Source organism: Callithrix jacchus, chromosome 15 (assembly GCF_049354715.1).
Source record: "Callithrix jacchus isolate 240 chromosome 15, calJac240_pri, whole genome shotgun sequence".
Taxonomy (NCBI): domain Eukaryota; kingdom Metazoa; phylum Chordata; class Mammalia; order Primates; family Cebidae; genus Callithrix; species Callithrix jacchus.
The window spans coordinates 29,676,438-29,699,755 of NC_133516.1; the positions used below are offsets into that span (position 1 = coordinate 29,676,438).

The following is a 23,318-nucleotide window of genomic DNA, read 5'->3' on the forward strand; positions in this document are numbered from 1 at the left end:
ATCCCAGCTACTCGGGAGGCTGAGGAAGGAGAATTGCTTGAACCCGGGAGGCAGAGGTTGCAGTGAGCCGAGATCACGCCACTGCACTCCAGTGCAGGGGCAACAAGAGTGAAACTCCATCTCAGAAAAAAAAAATAATATGCTTTAAACAGTTTTCAAGCCTGCAGTATGAGAAACAATTCTGGATATTTGCTAAATAGCATGTCTAAGTTTAAAATAAGAATTCTGCCCCTCTTTTAACAATTCCCTTAATACTAGGATATTAGAAGAGTTACTGAACCTCTCTGACACTTAGTTGCCTCATCATAGTGCCAATTCCTGTGCCTCAGGACTGTGAGCACAACCTGAGCTCTAAGTGCTCAGCACAGTGCCTAGTGGGCAGTGAGTGCTCTAATTGCTACTCACCCTGCCAAAGATTTGGCAGGCCACAACCTGACCTCAACTCCTCCACAAGAACACTGCTGCAGTGGGCAGGATAACCATGGTGAGAAACAGGTGGCACCAACCTCTTTGCAAAAATGGGCCCCAGTATGGCCTGAAGCCCTCAGCCTTCCTTACTGCCTAGATAACTAATCTAACAAGTGAGGGAGAGGTCTCCCACCAAGCCCTGCCATCTCAGAAATGTTCACTACCATCATAACCTGTGCACTGTACCTCTTTTGTAGGGGTCCTATCCTGTCCTCTAGTGTCCAAGCCCAGTGTTAGGGGGCACAGTGCAAAGCTGGGGAAAACATCAAATGAGGATTTCAAACCAGGTGTCCAACATTTTGGGAGGCTAAAGCAAGAGGATTGCTTGAGGCCAGGAAGTCAAGACCATCCTGGGTAACATAGCAAGACTCTGTATCTTCTACAAAAAAATTTAAACCATATTACCCAGTAGTCCTAGCTACTCCAGAGGCTGAGGCAAGAGGCTCACTTGAGTCCAGGAGTTCAGGGATGCAGATGATTGTACCACTGCACTCCAGCCTGGGCAACAGAGTGAGATCCTATCTCCCAAAAAAAAAGCATTCCAGTGGGCTCAGAAAAATTAAGTCCATGGAGGGAAAAGATTCAATGCTTCTCTCCAGGCAGGACAAAGTATCAAGGGAGAAGATAAATTTGCCTTTCTCTTGACTGATCTATTAACCAAAATAAAGAAGCCTAGTGCCAAAGAGGCCCTAAATTCTACTTCTTTTGCTCTGGAATGCATGTGCAAATTGACCCAATGCCTGAGCACCGCCATAGGATCCCAAGCCTACAAGTGTCAGTCACCTGCAAATGTCTGTCTCAGTCATAGTAGGATCAATGGGGAATGAACAAATCCTGTAATAAAATACAATCACAGGGATTAACCTTGGACTTCACACACCTAAGGCCATGATGTCTCCATTCTCCAGTGACATCATTACACACAAATATGCTTGATTAACTTTTAGGGAACACACATGCCAAGTTCTTTAATTGATTTTATTTTTTTACATAAAAAGTTCAGTAAAAATTGGATAAAGTAAAGTGATTTTAAGCAGTAAATCAATCTTATCAACATAGCACAAGGCTGGCCGAAACCACAAGGCAGCCTGCTTCGGAATATTTACATGATAACAAATTAAACCTTGTAGGAGAACTTAAACTGTCCTTACAAAGTCTTCCTGTGATCCTAGCATGTAGAGGCTAAAAGCAAAATGAAAACCAAACAAAAACCAGGAAAAAACAAATTATTTTCAATATATTCACATATACATTAAAATATAATACAGATCATCAGGGTAAAGGGTTGTGGGTGGGGATGCGCATGGGTCTGTGCGCTGACAGCACCGCCAAGGAGGAGACCCAGGTTTAAGAGTGGAGTCAGGTCTGGCCAGGGTCTTTTCTAAGCCCTTGCACCTCTGATGGCTTCTAACCACACGCCAACAGCTCACAACTAGGAAATCACTTGTATATGGAGTTCATTTTTGTGGCCTTCGGTTGACATCTGCAGGGTTGAATTTCCCAAGGTGATGTGTCATCAGTAGCACAATGCTGACAGGGGTGGGGCAGAAAGGCCCACAGGACTTCCTCTCCCTAGAGTCTGTCTTACCTGACCACCCATCCTCCCGCCCTGGCCCAATAGTCACTCTAATTCAGTGTCCTCTTTGGGTTTGTAAACAGCCCCAAACTTCTGCATGTACTTCTTAATGTACTCCTTGGTTTTGTGTTTCACATTCTCATTGCATTCCAGGTCCTCAGGATTCTTACAGTACTTCAGCTCCTTATTCATAACACCGTGAGTCAGCTGTCCAGGGCACAGGAAGAGAGACCACAGCCACTGATCAGAGCAGAAATGATTTGAGGGGGAGGACAGGGGTGGTAATCCAGCCTGCTGCTTCAGGGCCCTTCTCACCAAGACTGGAAGTTCCTAGGGGGTTGATGTTGGGGCAGGCTGGTGCTAGGATCACCAGAAAGGACAAGCTCAGCTCTGAAAGTTTCTTAGAGAACTATTCCTCTCATGTAAGGTACACATCCCTCCCCAAACCTTCCCTCCCCGTTCCTGGGTCCCCAGCCCTAACATCTGACAAGGAAAAAAAAAATATTTTCTATGACGAAAAGGGCTTCTTAAAAGGTACACAGTTTGCCCAGAATGTTGCCTGGCAGACCACCAGAAGCAGGGGGAGTACCTTGCGAGCCAGATGTTTAAAGTCTTCAGTTGTGGTAATTCTTCCCACTTTGCAGTCAGGTTTCCGGTAAGGGTTCAGGCACTGGACGATGAACTGGGACATCTGCAGGCAGAGAAAAGAGAACACATTGCTCAACAGTCCAGAGAGGGCAAGGAGTTGTACTGAGGAAATAACTAGAAAAGGGAGTGAGTAAAGCCAGCCAACTCTTCTCCTTTTCTTCCCTCAGGTTAACTGGTTTGGACAGTGGAATACTAGTTAGCCAGTAAGATCTGAGAAAAGGATACAGGCTCAGCCTGAGAGGAAAAGAGCTCCCCTGGATGGGCTAAGCAAGCCTTAAAGGAGCTGGAGGAACTCAACAGCAGGACTTCAATGCTGAGTCCTTCATCAGCCCCAAGTTTCAGCCAGTGAATTTTGTGTTCTCGGCATAAAGACAGTAGCTGGGTTCTCTGAGCCCTGGAGGCAAGGCAAAGCACGGCAGGTGTTCCAGAGCTACTAGGAGGTTTAGCAACCCAGGAACCACAGGAGTTTTATCATTGAAGGGTACTTAGATTCTTTAAGTGGTCATACCACAGCCATGTGAAGCATATGGAAGCATGATATGACAACCAGCAAAGGAAAACCTGGGAAGGATCCTTTTCATTCCACCACTTACAATGTCCTCCCTGGCCTAAGTATGGTCTGTCCTACCCAGGTACTCCCAAACACTCTAGGAATAGGACTCTTGGAGGTATTTGTGGTGCTAAGATCACAGGGGACAAAAGGAATAAAGAGGCCATTTCATCAGAGAACACTTTGAACAGGGTCTACCCATCACTAAAATTCAGTGAGCCTTCAGATGTTCAAAGAACAAAGCTATTATCACAAGATAGGCACTCAATAAACAGCTGTTGGTTGAATGAGCTGAAATACCAATATGTTCACAAAGGGATCACAAGAAACTAAATTTTATCCCTGAATAAGCCTTTTACTCAAGGTTTTCTGTGGTCTCCTGGCCTCCATACTCTCTTCCTTCAATCTGTTCCCTCTAACACAGATAGGGATTTCATTACCCACTGCTTAAAATCCTGCAATGGTTCCCTATAACCCACAGACACATAGCTCCTACGTGTTGAAGCACAATACCATTTGACCTCATTTTCTTTTCCTTTTTTTTGAGATGGAGTCTTGCTCTGTCACCCAGGCTGGAGTGCAGTGGCTTGATCTTGGCTCACTGCAACTTCTGCCTCCCAACTTCAAGCAATTCTCTGCCTCAGCCTTCCAAGTAGCTGGGATTACAGGTAGCTGCCTGGCTACCACGCCTGGCTAATTTTTTATATTTTTAGTAGAGCCAAGGTTTCACCATCTTGGCCAGGCTGGTCTTGAACTCCTGACCTTGTGATTCACCTGCCTTGGCCTCCCAAAGTACTGGGATTACAAGCGTGAGCCACCACGCCCAGCTTGACCTCATTTTCAACAGCCCTCCCACACCTTTGGTATAGTCCATCAGGCTACTTACAACTTCCTGGAAGTAAAGATGCTCTCTGTTGCCTCTGTACATTCTATTGATATAAGTTGGGCCCCCTGCTGATTCATCTGGCCAATTCCTACCCTGGATTCAAGAGCCTCTCCTGACACCCCGGATTGTGGCTCCCAGCCCTAATGTGGCATACTGTTCACACAGCTGCTGTTATTTATTTACAGGTCTGTTTCTTCCAAAACACTACAAGCCCTTTCACTGAATGAAGATTGGAGTTTAGAATCTAAGATGCTATGAGGCAGACAAGTTTAGTGTCTTAATGGCTGGAAAGACAAACTTCTGGTAGCATAAAGAGGAGCTGCATTCTCCCAAGCCCTGGAGAAATAGGCAGCTACCAAATGAGATATTACAGAAAGAAAAGTGGACTTTGAGCCAGAAGGCCTGAGTTCTAATCCTTTGTCTAGAACTTGCCTTCTCTGAACCTTAAGAGTTCTTTCACCTGGATAAGTGGAATAGCAATCCCTGTCTTGTCCACCTCAAGGGCTGTTGTAAGGACAAAATGAGTCAATAGGTATTAAAGTGCTTAACCAGTTGAAAAAGGCCATACCTCTTTCACCAATGAGTCATTCACATAACAACTAAGTCAAATCACAGAAGCAAGACGAATACCCAAAGACAAGGCAGCCCACCACTACATACAGCTTTCTTTTGCCATAGATGCTTTAGAAGGCCCACAGTCAAACAGGCAAATGTGGTCTGAGAGGGGCTCTTGTCAAGCCAAGAAAAGGTGGCTGAGGAGTTCTCAGTGGGAAAAGCAGCACTGCCACAAAACACACAAGGAACACCTGTGTTCCTATCACGGGGCAAGGGAGATATTCTACATCCTTAGGACAAGAAAAGAAAGAGTTCAGATTTAAGCCTGAGAGCTTAGTGCTTACATGCACCAAACCTTACCTCTTTTCTGAATACTTCTTTGCTTTTCTTTGCTAGTTCGCTGGAGGTGTCTGCTTCTGCTGTCTTGGGCTTTTTCGAGGTCTAAAAATGGAAGAGAAAACACAGAGTGCTAGCATAAGAAGTCAGTTTAGTGATGCCCTACTGTCCAGAACCCTCCCTTCTGTCCTCTGATGGGGATACCTGATTCTTGGTATCCATTTAGAGGCCCTGACTCAGATAGATGGCCTGAAGTCAACTTGGCTATTATATTTCAAATCCTGTTATATGGCTTGGCTCTCCTTCTCATAAGCTAAGTTCCAATTCTCTACCCTAAGTCAAAGCTACAACTTTGTTGTAGCCACATATTTCAGAGTAACTCAAGTCCCTGTTCTGGATTCAGCTCCCTGAACTATCAAGTGAGGCGTGCACAAAACAAGCTCCATTTCTTCTACTTCTGACATTCTAGGATTGCAGGACAGAGGCAAAATGCTCTGTTCTGAAGACTCTTGAATACTCTCACCTTTCCTCCAAAGGTGGAATTGGCTAGACTGTAGAAGACAGTCTCAGCCTGCAGGAGAGCCTCCTTGGAGGTTGGTACCTTCAGTTTAGGAACAGAAAGAGTAAGGAAGCATCACGATATTAGTGGGGAGGTGATGAGGGTCATCAAAGCCAGTGAACAGGTAAGTAGATGATGACACAGAAGATACTCTGTGTCCCCAGCTGGTAAGAAAATGACAACCCAGGAACATTTCCTTCTACGACTGCTAGAGGGAGGCTGCCAAGTTTCCTCTGACCAGGTACTGCACCAGGAGGTGATGAGTTGGAAGCTCTGGCTTTCAGAGCACCTGTCATGCAGGCCATCTCCCTATACCTTTGCCCACCACTAGCCATCAGGCCCCTTCCCAGTAAATGTGCTTTCCCTGGAAAATAATAATTATGAGCATTCCCCTCCAAATATAAGTTACTTCATGATGGATCTAGAAGCTGGAGTTGATATTATAGGTACTTCAAGCTTTTCTGTTAGAGGCACAGGGCAGAATAATTTTCCTACTCCCCACCCATCTCCTGGTTCTGTTTCCTCCATTTCCATAAACAATATGAAGGCTCTGGTGCTAAAGTAGCTGGGCTAGCTCCAGAGAAAGGTGGTACTTCCTCGGCTTTAGGCTGTTACAAATCAGCTTTCTCTGCTGTGTCATAAAAGCTTTACATATTTTCCATTTTTCCAATTTCTTCATGTAGCTGTATGAGAAGATTGGGGGTAGAGTAAAAAGAACATAAAGATCCAATTTGGTTTTTAAGAAAACAAAAGTAAGCAAAAATAATACTAATAAGTTATTTTCTTTTTCTTTTTTGAGATAGAGTCTCGCTCTGCTGCCCAGACTGGAGTGCAATGGCAGGGTCTTGGTTCATTGCAACCTCCGCATCCTGTGTTTAAACGATTCTCCTGCCTCAGCTTCCTGAGTAGCTGGGATTACAGGTGCCTGCCACCATGCCCAGCTAATTTTTGTATTTTTAGTAGAGACAGGGTTTCATCATGTTGGCCAGGCTGGTCTCGAACTCCTGACCTCATGATCTGCCCACCTTGGCCTCTCAAAGTGTTGGGATTACAGGTGTGAGCCACTACACCCGGCCAGTTAAGTCTATTTTCAAATGTTTTGCTTTGGGGTTTTGTGATTTACTTTTTCCAGTTGTAGAGGGTGTGAGTACGCTCCACAATAAGACCTCAGGTAGCAAGGGATCAAGAATTATTTAAGTCAAGAAAACTGCAACACATCCCCAGCTGTTCTCTTGTAGCTCTCAAAAGTGAGTAACAACAGAAATCAGTACAGAAGGCCCCTTCAGGTCTGACACCTATCTCAAAGACCTGGGTCCTATGGAAGAGGCCAGGCTCTCAATGAGGGTATACGTAAATAGAAATGTCCTGTTTCACTTGGGATGCATTCACAAAGCTAAATGAACCCAAAGCATTTTTAATAGATTTATAATTTAGGCCAAGCGCAGTGGCTCACACCTATAATCCCAGCACTTTGGGAGGCTGAGGTGGGTGGATCACCTGTCAGGAGTTCGAGACCAGCCTGGCCAACATGACAAAATACCATCTCTACTAAAAATACAAAAATTAGCCATGCATAGTGGTGCAAGCCTATAGGGGGGCTATAGGGAGGCTGAGGCAGGAGGATCCCTTGAACCTGGGAGGTGGAGGTTACAGTGAGCTGAGATCCTGCTACTATACTCCAGCCTGGGCAAGAGAGTGAAACTATGTCTCAAAAAAAAAAAAAAAAATTAACCCCTGACTTAGGTTGGCAGGTGGGGGTGGGCTTTAAAAACACAGTTATAGAATACAATCCACTGAACTCTGTCTAGGAGCTCTCTTGGTCCTCCTGAGTGCCGAGCAATTGGGATCGAGAAAGGAAATGATAAAATGAGGGGTCCCCAGACTTGTATCATGGAAATCATGACCCAAAATGAGATAACACATGAGAGTACTGAAATTCATGAATCCCTTTCTTCATGGTCTGTGGCTGGCAAATGGCATGGGAAATAATTTCAGAAACTGGCTAACATTTACTCAAATCCAATGTCAGGCTAAGTAACCAGAGTCAGAGTTGAGGATAGCACTTGTTATTGACATGAACAATCTTAGGACCCCCTACTCCAAAAAAGTTCCATTTAAAAATTTAGCAGGTGGGACACAGTGACTCATGTCTGTAATCCCAGCACTTTGGGAGGCCAAGATGGGAAGATCGCTTGAGCCCAGGAATTTGAGACCAGTGTGGGAGACAGAGAGAGACTCTGTCTCTATACAAAAATTTTAAAAATTAGCTGGGCCTGGTAGCGCATGCCTGTGGTCCCAGTTACTCGGGAGAATGAAGTTGGAGAATTGCTTGAGCCTAGGAGGTTGAGGCTGCAGTGAGCCATGATCATGCTACTGCACTCCAGCCTGGACAACAGAGTGAAATGCTGTCTCCAAAAAGGAAAAAAGCACTTTTAGGAAACCACCAGAGAATAGGGTGGGGGAAAAGTGCTCCCAGATCCTCAGCAATAAGCAATAATCAATTTGCCGTTTCTCTACGTTGGTTTCAACAGAGTTATCAGTCAATTAAGATTCTGGTGGAAATTATGTGAGGCAGTGGACAGATAAGAGTACACAATGAAATGAGCAGGCAAAGAACCTGGCAGAAAGCCAGAGTTACTGCCTTTAGATGCTGACCCTGCTGTCAGCCTTCATCTGTGGCACATTTGGATTCCTAGGGAATCTGTTCTGACTATGACAAAGCAACCCTGAGTACCTTTATATTACCCAAGGTGAGGCTCAAGCCCTTCTGGATTAGTTGGCAATAACCTTAAGCTTATTGGGCAGTCTGGTAACCATACACAGACTGTGTAACACAACAGTATCATCCTTTATTATAAATATTGACATGACTATGGCACAAAGCCATATGACTTGGAACCAAGAAGGTATGGCTTAAGTTTCAGAAATGAGTCCTGACAATGGGAGAGCAGGATATACCCAGCTAGTGCTTTTCTCTCCCTGTATTTAATTATACTGTTTAGAACATAAAACATAGATCACCCAGTGAGGAACATCTTTTGTGGCAGCAGGAATCCAGAAGCAGAAGAAGCTGAGCCATCAGAAATACTATACACATAATTCAACCTAAGCTCTGCAGCACATGAACCTGTATGTCAATTTTTAAAAGGTTAAGATCCTTGAAAATAATAAAAACTTAGTACAGCTGGTGTTCTGCATCCATAGGTCAACCAAAGATAGAAAATATTAAAATAACAAAAATAAAAATAAATACAAAAAAACTCCAATACAGTATAACTACTATTTACATAGCATTTATATTGTATTAGGTATTATACACAACACAGAGATGATTTAGAGCATATAGGAGAATGTGCATACATTATATACAAACACTACGCCCTTTTATATAAGGGCCTTGAGCATCCTCAGACTTTGGCATCTATGGTGGGTGTCTTAAAATCAATCCCTATGGATACAGAGCAACAACTATAATGTATCCCAAAGTATTCTTTCGGTTGATTTTACTTGGAATCCTTTAGGCTTCATGAATCTGGATGTCTATGTCCCTCTTTCAAGACAGGAAATTTTCAACATTATTTATTTATTTAAAAAAATTTACATAGGCTGGATGTGGTGACTCAGGCTTGTAATCCCAGAACTTTGGAAGGCTGAGGTAAGCAGATCACTCCACATTTTTGTCTTGTTAACTTCTCTATATGCATCCAAACTCTCACCAAACCAAATTATTTGCACAGTCTCCTATATATACTGGCTTGTTCTGTCTTATGCCTTTGCAAAAATCACCTTATCTACCTACTCAGTCCTGGTTACCTATAGGTAAAACTGTGCTCCTATACATCTCAAACCATGTATCTGTGTGTTTCCAAAGCATTTCACACATACTTCTGCTATAGCAATTATCCCAGGCTGAGGTGAGAAATTGCCTGAGCCTGGGAGATCCAGGCTGCAATGAACTGTGATCATGACACTGCACTCCAGCCTGGGCAACAGAAACTCTGTCTCAATAAACAAGCAAGCAAACAAACCAAACCAAAACATATGCATATGAAAAAACACAAAACAAAAAAGCAAGAAACTTTTTGGTTTTCCAAAAAACCTTTGACTTGTGCTTCAGGGCAAGGTACGCTGGAAGATCAAAGCTTGTTTCATCTACTATACCTGAGCCAAATGGTTAATAACAGAATAGATAACTTTGATTTGGATTTTCTTAGAAATATAAGAAGCAAATGACACTTAAGGAGTTTTCTCCTTAGGTATCTGTCTCTATAAAAACTCTCCCACAGAACCCTCCTTCATACACTGCTCATAGAAACGTCAAATGGTGCAGCTACTTTGGAAAACAGTTTGACAGTTTCTTAAAAAGTTAAACATAAATTTATCTGAGGACCCAGTATTCCACTCCTAGGTATTTACCCAAGAGAAATGAAAATATATCTACAAAGACTTGCACAAAAATGTTCATGTAGCATTATTCATAACAGTTAAAGAACGAAAACAAACCAAATGTCCATCAACTGGTGAATGGATTAACAAAATGTAATATTATCTATACAAGAGAATATTATTCAGTCATAAAAAGGAACGAAATCCTGGTACATACTGTAACAAGTACGAACCTTGAACACATTACTCAATAAAGGAAGCCCATCACAAAAGGCCATATATTGTATTATTTCATTTATATAAAATGCCCACAAGAGGCAAATCTATCAAGAAAGAAAACAAATTAGTGGCTGGGCTGGGGAGTAACTGGAAATGGGTATGAGAGGTCTCACTGGGAGGATGAAAATGTTCTAAAACCAGATAATGGTAATGGCTGCATAATTTGGTAAATTTACTAAAAGCTATTAATTTGTAAATCTAAAGCAGCTACAATTAATGCTAGGTATGTTATACCTTAATAAAATTGCTGCTGTTGTTGTTTTTTTACAGTTTGTCCAAACTTGTGCTTCTGGTCATGACAGATTAACTGTTAAATGAATTAGCCCTCTCAGTGTTAAAAACTGGAAAACTAGACAAAATACATGAAAAAGTTAGTTTTCACACACTGGACACTAAGCAGCACTAAACTATGATCCTGAGAAAAGAGACAAAATAAGGTCAGCCTTATGATTACCTTGGCTTTTCTGCCTGGAGAAATGTACCAGACTCTGGGGCAGAGAGGAACCCCAAAGCACAGCATGGAGTTCTCAGTGAGCTAAGGAGACAAGGACTGGAATTCAGCGTATCTGAGATAAACTAAAAGCTAACAATTCCCAGAGTTCACAGAAGGCTGGGTGACATGTGAGCTTCCACCAGCTGAAGTGAAGAGATCTCCAAGATAACCTGTAGCAAACAGTGGAGACCCCAGACAGGCGATGCCTTAGGAGTTACCCTAGAGAAAAAAAATCACTCTGGACTCAACCCAACAAAGATTAAGAATAGTCTCTAAAAAATCAAGGTGATCCACGAGTAACTTGACTGGCTAACGGAACAAAGCTCAACTTTTTTTTTTTTTTTTTTTTTTGAGACGGAGTTTTGCTCTTATTGCCCAGGCTGGAGAGCAATAGCGCAAACTCAGCTCACTACAACCTCCACATCCTGGGTTCAAGTGATTCTCCTGCCTTAGCTTCTCAAGTAGCTGGGATTACAGACATGCGCCACCACAACTGGCTAATTTTGTAATTTTAGTAGAGACAGGGTTTCTCCATGTTGGTCAGGCTGGTCTTGAACTCCCGAACTCAGGTGATCTGCCTGATTTGGCCTCACAAAGTGCTGAGATTATAGATGTGAGCCACTGTGCCTGGCCAGCTCAACATTCTTTAATAGAAAGTAACAAAATTCTGAAACTTAACAACGTTAACAGTCACAACCTCCAGTATTCAACTGAAAATGGCAGGCAACTATTAAAAAGCAATTATAAATGTTCCAGTTTATGAAAGAAAGCATGAACACTGTCAAGGAATTAAAACTATTAGGCCAAACGAACAGACTCTTGAGAAGCACACGTGGCATCATGCTCCTGACTGCCCTCCCCAACCACAGTAGCATTCCTGGTGGCAGTGGATTGGGACCATGGATCATCTGGAGAACCACTACTAGCTGAGCATGCCCTACCTGACCACAAGAGTATATCCACACTATAGTGCACAGGGCAGAAGCCTTTGAGGCCATGAAGACGTCTGGTCAACACTTCCAAGTTGCCCTCACATAGATTTGTTGTAGACCAGCTCAACCATCTCAGTGCCACCAAGAAATGGTCCTAACCCTGAGCTATTGCCCCCCCACCACCTTTTATTTATGTATTTTTTGGAGACAGGGTCTCACCACTCTGTCACCCAGGCTGGAGTGCAATGGCATGATCTTGGCTCATTGCAGCCTTGACCTCTGGGGCTTAGGTGATCCTCCCACCTCAGCCCCCCAAGTAACTGGGACTATACATGTGTACCACCATGCCTGACTAACTTTTTTGCATTTTTTTGGTAGAAACAGGGCTTTGCCATGTTGCCCAGTCTAGTCTCAAACTCCTGGGCTTGAGGGATCCACCCGCTGAGGCATCCGGAAGTGCTAGGATTACAGGCCTGAGCCGCTGTGACTGGCCACCCTTCAATCTTGCCCTGTCTTTATCTGGTCATGGAACCAAAACTGTAGCTTCTACAAAAATGTAAGCCTTTGGACCAGAAACTTATTAAAACACACAAATATAAAACAAAAATAAAAAATAAAACACACAAATATGAGTATACTGATCAGCATATGGAATACCTGGGACTCTAACCCCCCTAATACTTAAAACTATAATCACTGTCCTGTTGTGTATTTAAAATGACAGAAAGATTACCAAAGATTTCTTGGGTAACACAGGATATAAAATCTATTTTGAGAAAAGCTACAATAAAGCTACAAACTATAATTTGGGGGTATTTGCTTAAGTATGAGATACGTGATGTGGGGGGCTTTATCATGCAACCTTAGTTTGCTTACCCTCTGTCAAGAATAACTACCTAAACTTAAATGTAGTTTTTCAGTTAGATATATTCCTATGGGCTGGGCGTGGTGGCTCATGTCTGTAATCCTAGCACTTTGGGAGACTGAGGCAGGCGAATCACGAGGTCAAGAGATCGAGACCAACCTGGCCAACACAGTGAAACCCCGTCTCTACTAAAAGTACAAAAATTAACTGGGTGTGGTGGTGGGAGCCTGTAGTCCCAGCTACTCAGGAGGCTGAGGCAGGAGAATCACCTGAACCCAGGAGGTGGAGGTTACAGTGGGCTGAGATTGTGCTACCGCACTCCAGCCTGGCAACAGAGTAAAACTCCATCTCAAAAGAAAACAAAAAAAGGAAAATATATATACTTATTCCTAAAATAGCATTTTATACTGGGACTTGACTACTAAAAACAGACATTTAAATCAATTAAAAATGGCAGGGTATGGTGGCTCACACCCATAATCCCAGCACTTTGGGAGGCCCAGATAGTCAAACTTGAGGTCATGAGTTTAAGACTAGCCTGGCCAACATGGCAAAACCTGTACAAAAATTAGCTGGGTATGGTGGCGGGCGCCTGTAATCCCAGCTACTCAGGAGGCTGAGGCAGGAGAATCGCCTAATCCTGGGAAGCGGAGGTTGCAGTGAGCCAGGATCACATCACCAAACTCCAGTCTGGGCAACAGAGTGAGACCCTGTCTCAAAAAAAATAAAAATAAAAAATAAAATGAAGGAAAGGTATTTATCAGAAGTGTTAAATATTAAAAAAGAAATTAGCTTTGCAGATGCCATCACTCCGGGAGCCTTGTACTATCAGCCATGGTCAACCCCACCGTGTTCTTTAACATTGCCATTGACAGCGAGCTCTTGGGTTGTGTCTCCTTCAAGCTGTTTGCACACCTGTTTCCAAAGACAGCAGAAAACTTTTGTGCTCTGAGCACTGGAGAGAAAGGATTTGGTTATAAGTGTTCCTGCTTTCACGGAATTATTTCAGGGTTTGTATGTCAGGGTGATGACTTCACACGCCATAATGGCACTGGTGGCAAGTCCATCTATGGGGAGAAATTTGATGATGAATTTCATCCTAAAGCATACAGATTCTGGCATCTTATCCATGGCTGGATCCAACACAAACGGTTCCCAGTTTTTCATCTGTACTGCCAAGATTGTGTGGTTGGATGACAAGCATGTGGTCTTTGGCTAGGTGAAAGAAGGCATGACTATTGTGGAGGCCATGGAGCACTTTGGGTCCAGGAATGGCAAGACCAGCAAGAAGATCATCATTGCTGACTGTGGATAACTCTAATACATTTGACTTGTGTTAATCTTAACCACCAGACTATTCCTTCTGTAGCTCAGGAGAGTACCCCTCCACCTCATTTGCTCACAGCATTCTAGAATCTTTGTGCTCTCACTGCAGTTCCCTTTGGGTTCTGTGTTTTCCTTGTTCCCTTCCATGCCTAGCTGGACTGCAGAGTTAAGTTTATGATTACGAGGGCCGGGCGCAGTGGCTCAAGCCTGTAATCCCAGCACTTTGGGAGGCCGAGGAGGGTGGATCACCAGGTCAAGAGATCAAGACCATCCTGGTCAACATGGTGAAATCCCGTCTCTACTAAAAATACAAAAAATTAGCTGGGCATGGTGGCGCGCGCCTGTAATCCCAGCTACTCAGGATGCTGAGGCAGGAGAATTGCCTGAACCCAGGAGGCAGAGGATGCGGTGAGCCGAGATCACGCCATTGCACTCCAGCCTGGGCAACAAGAGTGAAACTCCCGTCTCAAAAAAAAAAAAGTTTATGATTATGAAATAAAAACTAAATAACAAAATAAAAATTAAAACTATTAAAAAATAAGCAAGTTAAAATTTGAGAACAGAAAAATACACCTGAAATTAAAAATGAACCAATGGATGAACATGAACACAGTGAACAAATTAAAACTATTAGGCCAAAGGGACAGATTCTTGAGAAGTACAGGTGGTATCATGGATGAGCTTAGCTAATTCAGTACAGCAGAAGATAAGATCAGTGAACTTTAAAAAGAGGGTAACAGAAACCATGCAAACTGAAGCACAGGGGGAAAAGTGATGGGGAAAAGTCTGATACAGATGTGGGGGTCTGTGAGACAATATTAAGTGGTTTAATAACATGTATATAATTGGAGTCCCAGGAAAAGGGACAATGATATAAAAAATATATATTTGAAAAAATTCCCAGAGTGGATGAAAACTACCAATCATGGATCTAAAATGTACAAGAATCACAAGCATATTAAACACAAAGAAAACAAAACCAAGATATATCATAATCAAACTGCTAAAAACTGTTTATAAAAGACAAAATCAGGCCAGGCACAGTGACTCACGCCTGTAATCCCAGCACTTTGGGAGCCTGAGGCTGGTGGATCACCTGAGGTTGGGAGTTTAAGACTAGCCTGATCAACATGGAGAAACCCCGTCTCTACTGAAAATACAAAAAATTAGCCAGGCATGGTAGTGTATGCCTGTAATCCCAGGACAGAGGCAGGAGGATCACCTGAATCCAGAGGGCAGAGGTTATGGTGAGCTGAGACTGTGCCAATGCACTCCAGCCTAGGCAACAAGAGCAAAACTTCATCTCAAAAAAAAAAAAAAAAAAAAAAAGACAAAAATCATGATATACAGAGGAAAGATTATATTTTTATTAGAAACTATTATAAAAAATAATCGATACCAAGTAAAATATGTGGAAGTGTTACCAAAAAAAAAAAAAAAATACACACACACACACACAAAAATAATTGAAACATCTTTTAACTGTTGAAAGGAAGAAAATATAAAATTAGAATTCTATATCCAGTGAAAATATCCGTAATATCTTGAATTAATTGCTTTAAAAAAAAAAAAAAGAAAGAAAATATCCGTCCTAATAAACCTACACATGGATGTTTTTAGTAGCTTTATTTATAATTGCCAAAAGTTGGAAGCAACCAAAATGTCCTTCAGTAAGTGAATGGATAAATATAAACGGCGGTACACTCCGACATTCAGTGCTAAAACAAAATGAACTATCAGGCCATGAAAAGACATGGTGAAAGTCTCAATGCATACAGCTAAGTAAATTAAGCCCATCTAAAAAGGCTACCTACTACAGTCAACTATATGACATTCTGGAAAAAGCAAACTATGAAGATCATAAAAAGATCAGTGGTTGCCAGGAACTGGGGAAGAGGGATGAGGAAAGAAGGCAGGATGAACAAGGGGAGGCTGAAAAATAATTTTTTTTTTTTTTGAGACGAAGTTTTGCTCTTGTTGCCCAGGCTGCAGTGCAATGGCATGATCTCAGCTCACTGCAACCTCCACCTCCCGGGTTCAAGCAATTCTCCTGCCTCAGTCTCCTGAGTAGCTGGGATTACAGGCATGCACCACCATGCATGGCTAATTTTTTGTATTTTCAGTAGAGATGGAGTTTCTCCATGTTGGTCAGGCTGGTCTCGAACTCCAGACCTCAGGTGATCTGCCCGCCTCAGCCTCCCAAAGTGCTGGGATTACAGGTGTGAGCCACCCTACCTAGACTTTTAAAGGAAATTCTATTTTTTTTTCTTTGTCTTTTTTTTGTTGTGGTTAAAGGAAATTCTTTAGGCTAAAGGACAATGATCCCAGATGGAAATTTAAATCTACATGAGAGAATGAAGAGTGCTGGAAATGGTAAATCTCTGGGTAAATATAGGATTTAATGGTATATTGTGATACTATGCATACTGTAAACCTTAAAATAGTGTTTTTCAAATACGTAGGTCTCAAGACCCCTTTACTCTTAAAACACTGAGGATCACAAAAAGCTTTTATTCATATGGGTTACATCTATCAAAATTTTTCATATTAGAAATTAAATTCAAACTGAGAAAAAAATTAAGTATTTTTAAAAATAACATTAGCAAATCTATTATATAATAATACATATAACAATAATATAATTTTTTGTGAAAAATAACTGTTTTCCAAAACTAAAACAATTCAGTTAAGAGTGGCACAGTTTTACATTTGGAAATCTCTTTTAACATCTCACTTAGAATACAGCTAAGTCTCATTGGCTTCTGCATTCAAATACGTCATGTGCTCTCTGGAAAATTCCATGGTATATTTGTGAATGTACCAGATATGACAGAGGCACATCATGTTTTCTTATTATTAAAACAGCTTTGACCTTGTAGCTCCTTTGAAAGGGTCTTAGGACCCCTAGAGGTCCCTACACCAAACTTTGAGAACCACTGTTTTGAAACAACCAAGAAGTAAAGCAGGCCAGGTATGTTGGCTCATACCTATAATTCCAGCACTTTGGGAGGCCACAACAGAAAGAATGCTTGAGGCCAGAAGTTTGAGACGAGCCTGGTCACCAACACCGTGAGACCCCGTCTCTACAAAGAATACAAAAATTAGCTATTTGGTTGGCTGAGGCAGGGGGATCATCTGAGCCTGGGAGGTGGGGACTACAGTGAACCCTGATGGTGCCACTGCACTCCAGCCTGGGCAACAGAGTGAGAGCATGGCTCAAAAATAAATAAACAAATAAAAATAAAGAGGTATGGCTAAGCCACAATAGGGGAAAAAATAGAATACTTGAAAAAAATTCTAAATCAATCCAAAGGAAAGTAAAGACAAATTAAAAACAAATAATAAGGCCGGGCATGGTGGCTCACGCCAATAATCCCAGCACTTTGGGAGGCCGAGGTGGGTGGATCACCTCAGGTCAGGAGTTTGAGACCAGTCTAGCCAACATAGTGAAACCCCAACTCCACTAAATTTACAAAAATCAGGCCGGGTGCAGTGGCTCATGCCTGTAATCCCAGCACTTTGGGAGGCCAAGGCAGGTGGATCACCTGAGGTCGGGAGTTTAAGACCAGCCTGACTAACAAGAAGAAACCCCATCTCTACACACCCGTCTACACATACACACACACAGACACACATACACACTCTCACTCTCTCTCTCTCTCTCTCTCTCTCTCTCTCTCTCTCTCTCTCACAACCAGGTGTGGTGGCAGGTGCCTGTAATCCCAGCTACTCAGGAGGCTGAGGCAGGAGAATTGCTTGAGCCGAGGAGGCAGAGGTTGCAGTAAGCCAAGATTGCACAGAGCAAGGGAGACCCTACCTCTAAAAATAAAATAAAGCAAACCAAATGACAAAGTAAATAAATCCTTCGGTTTACCATTTAAACACATAATACCGTACATTTTCAAACTTTACCTTCCTATGACCCCTGAGAGCAATAACCTTGCCTTATAATGCTTTTGCATCCCCAGGTCTGGGCACAGCACTTGTGCCAAATAGGAACTCAAATGTCTGATAAATAACCAAAATGTAAAAGAGTGAGATTAAGTTCAGATCTGTGTGACTTAAAATTTATATTTAGAGATCTAAGGTTCCAAGCTAGTAGATTATAATTCGGGCATTGCCTTTTGGATATATTTCCAATAGCCTACTCCCCAGACACACAAGCACCTATGGTAACAGAGAAGTAAAGATCAAACATAACCTGACAAGTACACTCACTCTGGGTGGTTGGATGTAGTAAGGTTTTATAATCATACTTCTCTTAACAGTTGATCACAAATAGTAGTGCCAATTATTTAGAGTTGAATGTGTATAGTAATTACCTTGGGACCTTGTATCACTTCAGATTCTGATCTAGCAGGTCTGGGACAGGGAGTGAGATTCTGCATTTTTAACAGGTGATGCCTGGTGCTGTTGGATGCTGAGTAGACCTAACTATTACAAAAAGCTCATTGTGAAGGCCCCAACTCCATGGTCAACCCCTCCAGTCCATCTCCAGCAGAGAGCCTTGTAAAAGGCAAATGTCACTGCTCAAATCACTTTAAAGGTTTCCCTTTCTCATCAGCTAGACAAAGAACGAAGGTCTAATTGTATAGCATGGCACATAAACTGCCCTTTTACTTGGCCCCGACTTCTCAGCTCCTATTTTGTGCTTGGCTAGTTTGATGACCTGGATTTCCTAACACAGGACTTCATATAAGAAAGGGCAATTCCTTGAGCATTAAATAAGCAACAGTGAACTTTATGTCCATTCATTTGCTTTGAAAGGCCTAATTTAATATGCATATACTAGACCAAAAGACTGAATCAAGATTAATAGGGTGCCCATGCACTTGGGCTTATAAGAAGACTAAGGCCTCCAACATGCTTTATGAACTTCAGATCTTTTCTTAGTCCCTTTATGTTTCAAAAGACATAACTAACATAATACAGAAGTCTGAAATGGGAGTTGTGATTTTTGTTTGTATTTAAGCTTACAAATAATTTAAATGGAAAGTGCCTAGCAGTCTTGGGCATATTCTTAAATGATTCAGGAAAACAAGACAGCACAACAGCTGGAGTGATGTGGCTAAGTGATTTATGTGATTCATTTAAAATTTAACAAACTCCACATGGATTGAATTTAAGTGTGTATCTTCTTGGCAAATGCCAAACACATGTAGAGAGAAAAACATTTCTTTCAAAAGTGAATAAAATATGAAAGAAAGAATAAATTCATTTCCACTTTAGTCCCTTCTCATTCCAGCTCCTTCTTTTCTTCCCTCTTCCTTCTTCCACCAATTCCCAATAATTTAACCAGTTAAGTACTTATAATTCTCAAAATTAAAAAAAAATATTATTCAGGCTTTAGAACATAAAAATATGGTATCTGATTTCATTCAAGACACTTCATATGGTCAGCCATGGTGGCTCATGCCTGTAATTCCAACACTTTGGGAGGCTAAGGCAGCCAGATTACTTGAGGTCCGGAGTTCAAGACCAGCCTAGTCAACATGGCGAAACCTCATCTCTACTAAAAATTAAAAAATTGGCCATGCATGGTAGCATAGTACATGCCTATAAATCCCAGCTACTTGGGTGGCTGAGGCATTATAATTTAATCCCAGCTACTTGGGTGACTGAGGCATGATAACTGCATGAGTCCAGGAGGCAAAGGTTGCAGTGAGCCAAGAACACATCAAAAAAAAAAAAAAAACCCAAAACCCACCCCTCCCCCACTGGTTTGGAACAGATGAATCATAAAAGCATATGTTATGGGGCACTAATAACAAAAAGCAAGGAAAGGCCAGGCATGGTGGCTCACATCTGTAATCCCAGCACTTCTGGAGGCCAAGGCAGATGGATCACCTGAGATCAGGAGTTCGAAACCAGCCTGGCCAACATGGTGAAACCCCGTCTCTACTAAAAATACAAAAACTAGCCAGGTGTGGTGGTGCATGCCTGTAGTTCCAGCTACTCAGGAAGCTGAGGCAGGAAAATTGCTTGAGCCTGGGAGGCCAAGGTTGCAGTGAGCCAAGATTGTGCCACTGCACTCCAGCCTGGGTGACAGAGTGAGACGCCATCTCATTTAAAACAAAAAGGGCAAAGAGAGAGAGAACAAGAGAGGCCCTGAAGCAATCACAGTAAGGGGTTTTTTGACCACCCCTTGCAATTCTTGGCCATAAATCTCCCTCAAATGGGTAAGTAGGTAGTATGCATCTGAGTGCCTGAATGTCTAAAAAAGGCCATTCTTTCTCCCTGACTTCATCTCTACATCTTGATACGTGCATGATCGTTCATTCATTTTTCAGAATAAGGAAAAAATCCCAAGACCTGTGACTATTGGCCTTATGGAATGACAGAAGAAAGACTCACAAATGATCAGGAAATACACATGTAACCCACACTCACCTTCATGGGGTTTTCATCATATGTTGGAGTTCCAAGGTCCATCTCAGCTTCATGCTCAAGGCTGGCATCATCTCCTGGGCTTTCCCAAGTAGGAGGATCCCACTGAGTCTGCCTAGAAAGAGGTAAAAACAGCCATGCTGTCAGGGCTAGGAAACAGAATCCTGACATAAACATCTCTGCTCTTACACACAGAAAATATAACATAGAATAAGACACAGAATAAGTCAGCTACATGAGTTAGAGACAAACTTTGATACCGTCCCAGCAGCAATTAGTCTAGCACAGAGACATGCCCCTCCTCATTGTTTCGTCCACCATATTTCTTTGGGCAATGATGTGGCAACACTGACTGGGTGTCAAAGAGAGCAGAAAACCCAAACATCCTGTCTCTCACCTGACTCTTAATGTCCTGCAAATTAAGATTCAGCAAAGCCTGAAATGTACAGGAAATAAACACCTGCCTATGTCATCCCTCTGTAGATGAAGAGGTAAACAGTGACTGTACCTAGCATATAACTGGAGAAAAATAACTCATAACATCTCTCACAATCCTTGACCACATGAGAAAATTATCTCTTGCTTTAGGAGCTTTCTTTATTGTGGTTCTGCCCCCTTTGGTTTAATGACTGACAACATGGGATATGTACAGGTTAAAAACTTGTACCCTCAGCCAGGTGCAGTGCCTCATGCTTGTAATCCCAGCACTTTGGGAGGCTGAGTCAGGTGGATCACCTGAGGTCAGGAGCTCAAGACCAGCCTGGCCAACATGGTGAAATCCTGTCTCTACTAGAAATCAAAAAACTAGCTGGGAGTGGTGGCGGGCGCCTGTCATCCCAGCTATTTAGGAGGCTGAGGCAGTAGAATCACTTGAACCTGAGAGATGGAGGTTGCTGTGAGCCGAGATCGCGTCATTGCACTCCAGCCTCAGCAACGAGAGTGAAACTCTGTCTCAAAAACAAAAACAAAAAAACGGGTACTCTCTGCTAAAAATATTCTCGACTGACTGCAAGGAGGAGGTTTCAGCCATGTAAACTCAATTAAATGTTTACAGTCATTTTGAAAGTAAGCAGACAAATATTTTTCTTTTTTAAAAAAAACTAGATCTGTAGGCTCAAAAGCAGAAGAATATTCATGTTCAGGAGTCTGAAGCCAGCTGTCACAGAGAATGTTATGAGGACAGTGACTTAAAACGCTAAAAGCCTCAAAGGATCTAACAAATCTGGCAGGTTGGCTGGGCACAGTGGCTCACACCCAGGACTTTGGGAGGCCGAGGCGGGTGGATCACCTGAGGTCAGGAGTTCAACACTAGCCTGGCCAACATGGCAAAACCCCGTCTCTCCTAAAAATACAAAAATAAGCTAGGCATGGTGGTGCATACCTGTAATCCCAGCTACCAGCGGGGCTGAGGCAGGAGGATCACTTGAACCTGGAAAGCGGAGGTTGCAGTGAGCCGAGATCATGCCACCACACTCCAGCCTGGGCAACAGAGCAAGACTCCGTCTCAGGGGAAAAAAAAAATCTAGCAGGTCAATCTTGTCACTACAGTCTTCTGCTTTACCACCACACAAATCTTTAGTCAACAACATTAAAGACACTTGATATAAATCAGTGTGTGTGTATATATACACATATATACATATAGATTATTGTAAAAATAGGTTTACCTCTGACCTATGGAACTAACTTTTTTTTTAAAGACTCAAGATTTCTACCATAATAAAAGAACCACAAGCAGCTAAGGGTGTTATTACAGAAACTGAACAAACATATATATACATCTGTTCTTAGATACCAGACAAAGAAAACCTAAAAAAGACGGGAATTGTACACATATAAATAAGAAATACAATTTTTTTTTTTATTTTTGGAATATTGTAGAATATTAAAAAGCATGTTTTGGTGTTAAAAAACGAATGAGTGGTGGCTCATGCCTATAATCCCAGCATTTTGGGAGGCCAAGGCAGGTGGATCACCTGAGGTCAGGAGTTCAAGACCAGCCTGGCCAACATGGTGAAACCCCGTCTCTACTGAAAATACCAAAAAAAAAAAAAAGGTAGCCAGATGTAATGGTGCATGCCTGTAATACCAGCTACTCTTGAGGCTGAGGCAGAGTAATTGCTTGAACCCGGGAGGTGGAGGTTGCAGTGAGCTGAGCTTGCACCACTGTTCTCCAGCCTGGGCAACAAGAACGAAAACTCTTGTCTCAAAAAAAAAAAAGTTCTGGTTAAACCATACATGGTTTTAAAAATCATTACACATTTAATTGGCAACATAATGAGGGCTCATTTTATAAAAGCATTTTTGTTTTTTTGAGACAGAGTAAGACTCTGTCTCCCAGACTCGAGTTCAGTGGCGTGATCTCGGCTCACTGCAACTTCCGCCTCTGGGGTTCAAGCAATTCTCCCGATTCTGAGCTTCCCAAGTAGCAGGGATTACAGGAGCCTGATACCACGCCCAACTAATTTTTGTACTATTAGTAGAGACAGGGTTTCACCATGTTGGCCAGGCTGGTCTCAAACTCCTCAAATTAGGTGATCTGCCAGTCTTGGCCTCCCAAAGTGCTAGGATTGTAGGTGTGAGCCACCACGCCCAACCTATAAAAACATTTTAATAAAAATAAGGAGGGCCCTTCTAAGCAGAAAGCGCAAAGGGAAAATATTTAAAATTATAAATACTTTAAACTTCTTTATGTCACAAGACATCAGAAACAAAAACATCTGCAATACCCTTCATAAAGAAATCTAACACTGTGGACAGAAAATGGGTAGATGCCCAAAACAAGTAACTCAAGAAATATACAAATAACCAACAATCCAATGAAGACATCCCATCTCAATAATAAAAGAACTGAAAACAAAACTATTTCCCACCTGTTAGACTTGCAAGGTTAAAAGAGATGACATGAGGGGAAAAGGATTTTTTTCTGAAGACAAAGGCTTGCTCTGTCACCCAGGCTGGAATGCCATAGCACATTCATGGCTCACTACAGATTTGACCTCCTGGCTCATGTGATCCTCTTGCCTCAGCCTCCCAACTAGTTGCGACTACAGGTGTACACCACCATGCCCA

General features: G+C 42.3%; 1 protein-coding gene across 7 annotated transcripts in view; it reads right to left on the reverse strand.

Annotated features, from left to right (window-relative positions):
• Positions 1-1,432: 1,432 nt before the first annotated feature.
• SETD2 (SET domain containing 2, histone lysine methyltransferase) overlaps positions 1,433-23,318 on the reverse strand; it is a 144,553-nt gene continuing 122,667 nt past the window's right edge. For all 7 annotated transcript variants that reach the window (XR_013527270.1, XR_013527269.1, XM_078350658.1 and 4 more), the window contains 4 exons: positions 20,250-20,361; positions 5,044-5,124; positions 2,634-2,735; positions 1,433-2,251 (listed from right to left, as the gene is read on the reverse strand). Coding sequence is in view for 5 of the 7 variants with exons in the window: in XM_078350658.1 (XP_078206784.1) it covers positions 2,090-2,251; positions 2,634-2,735; positions 5,044-5,124; positions 20,250-20,361 (457 nt within the window). In the remaining 2 variants the exon portion in view is untranslated. The remainder of the gene's footprint in view (positions 2,252-2,633; positions 2,736-5,043; positions 5,125-20,249; positions 20,362-23,318) is intronic.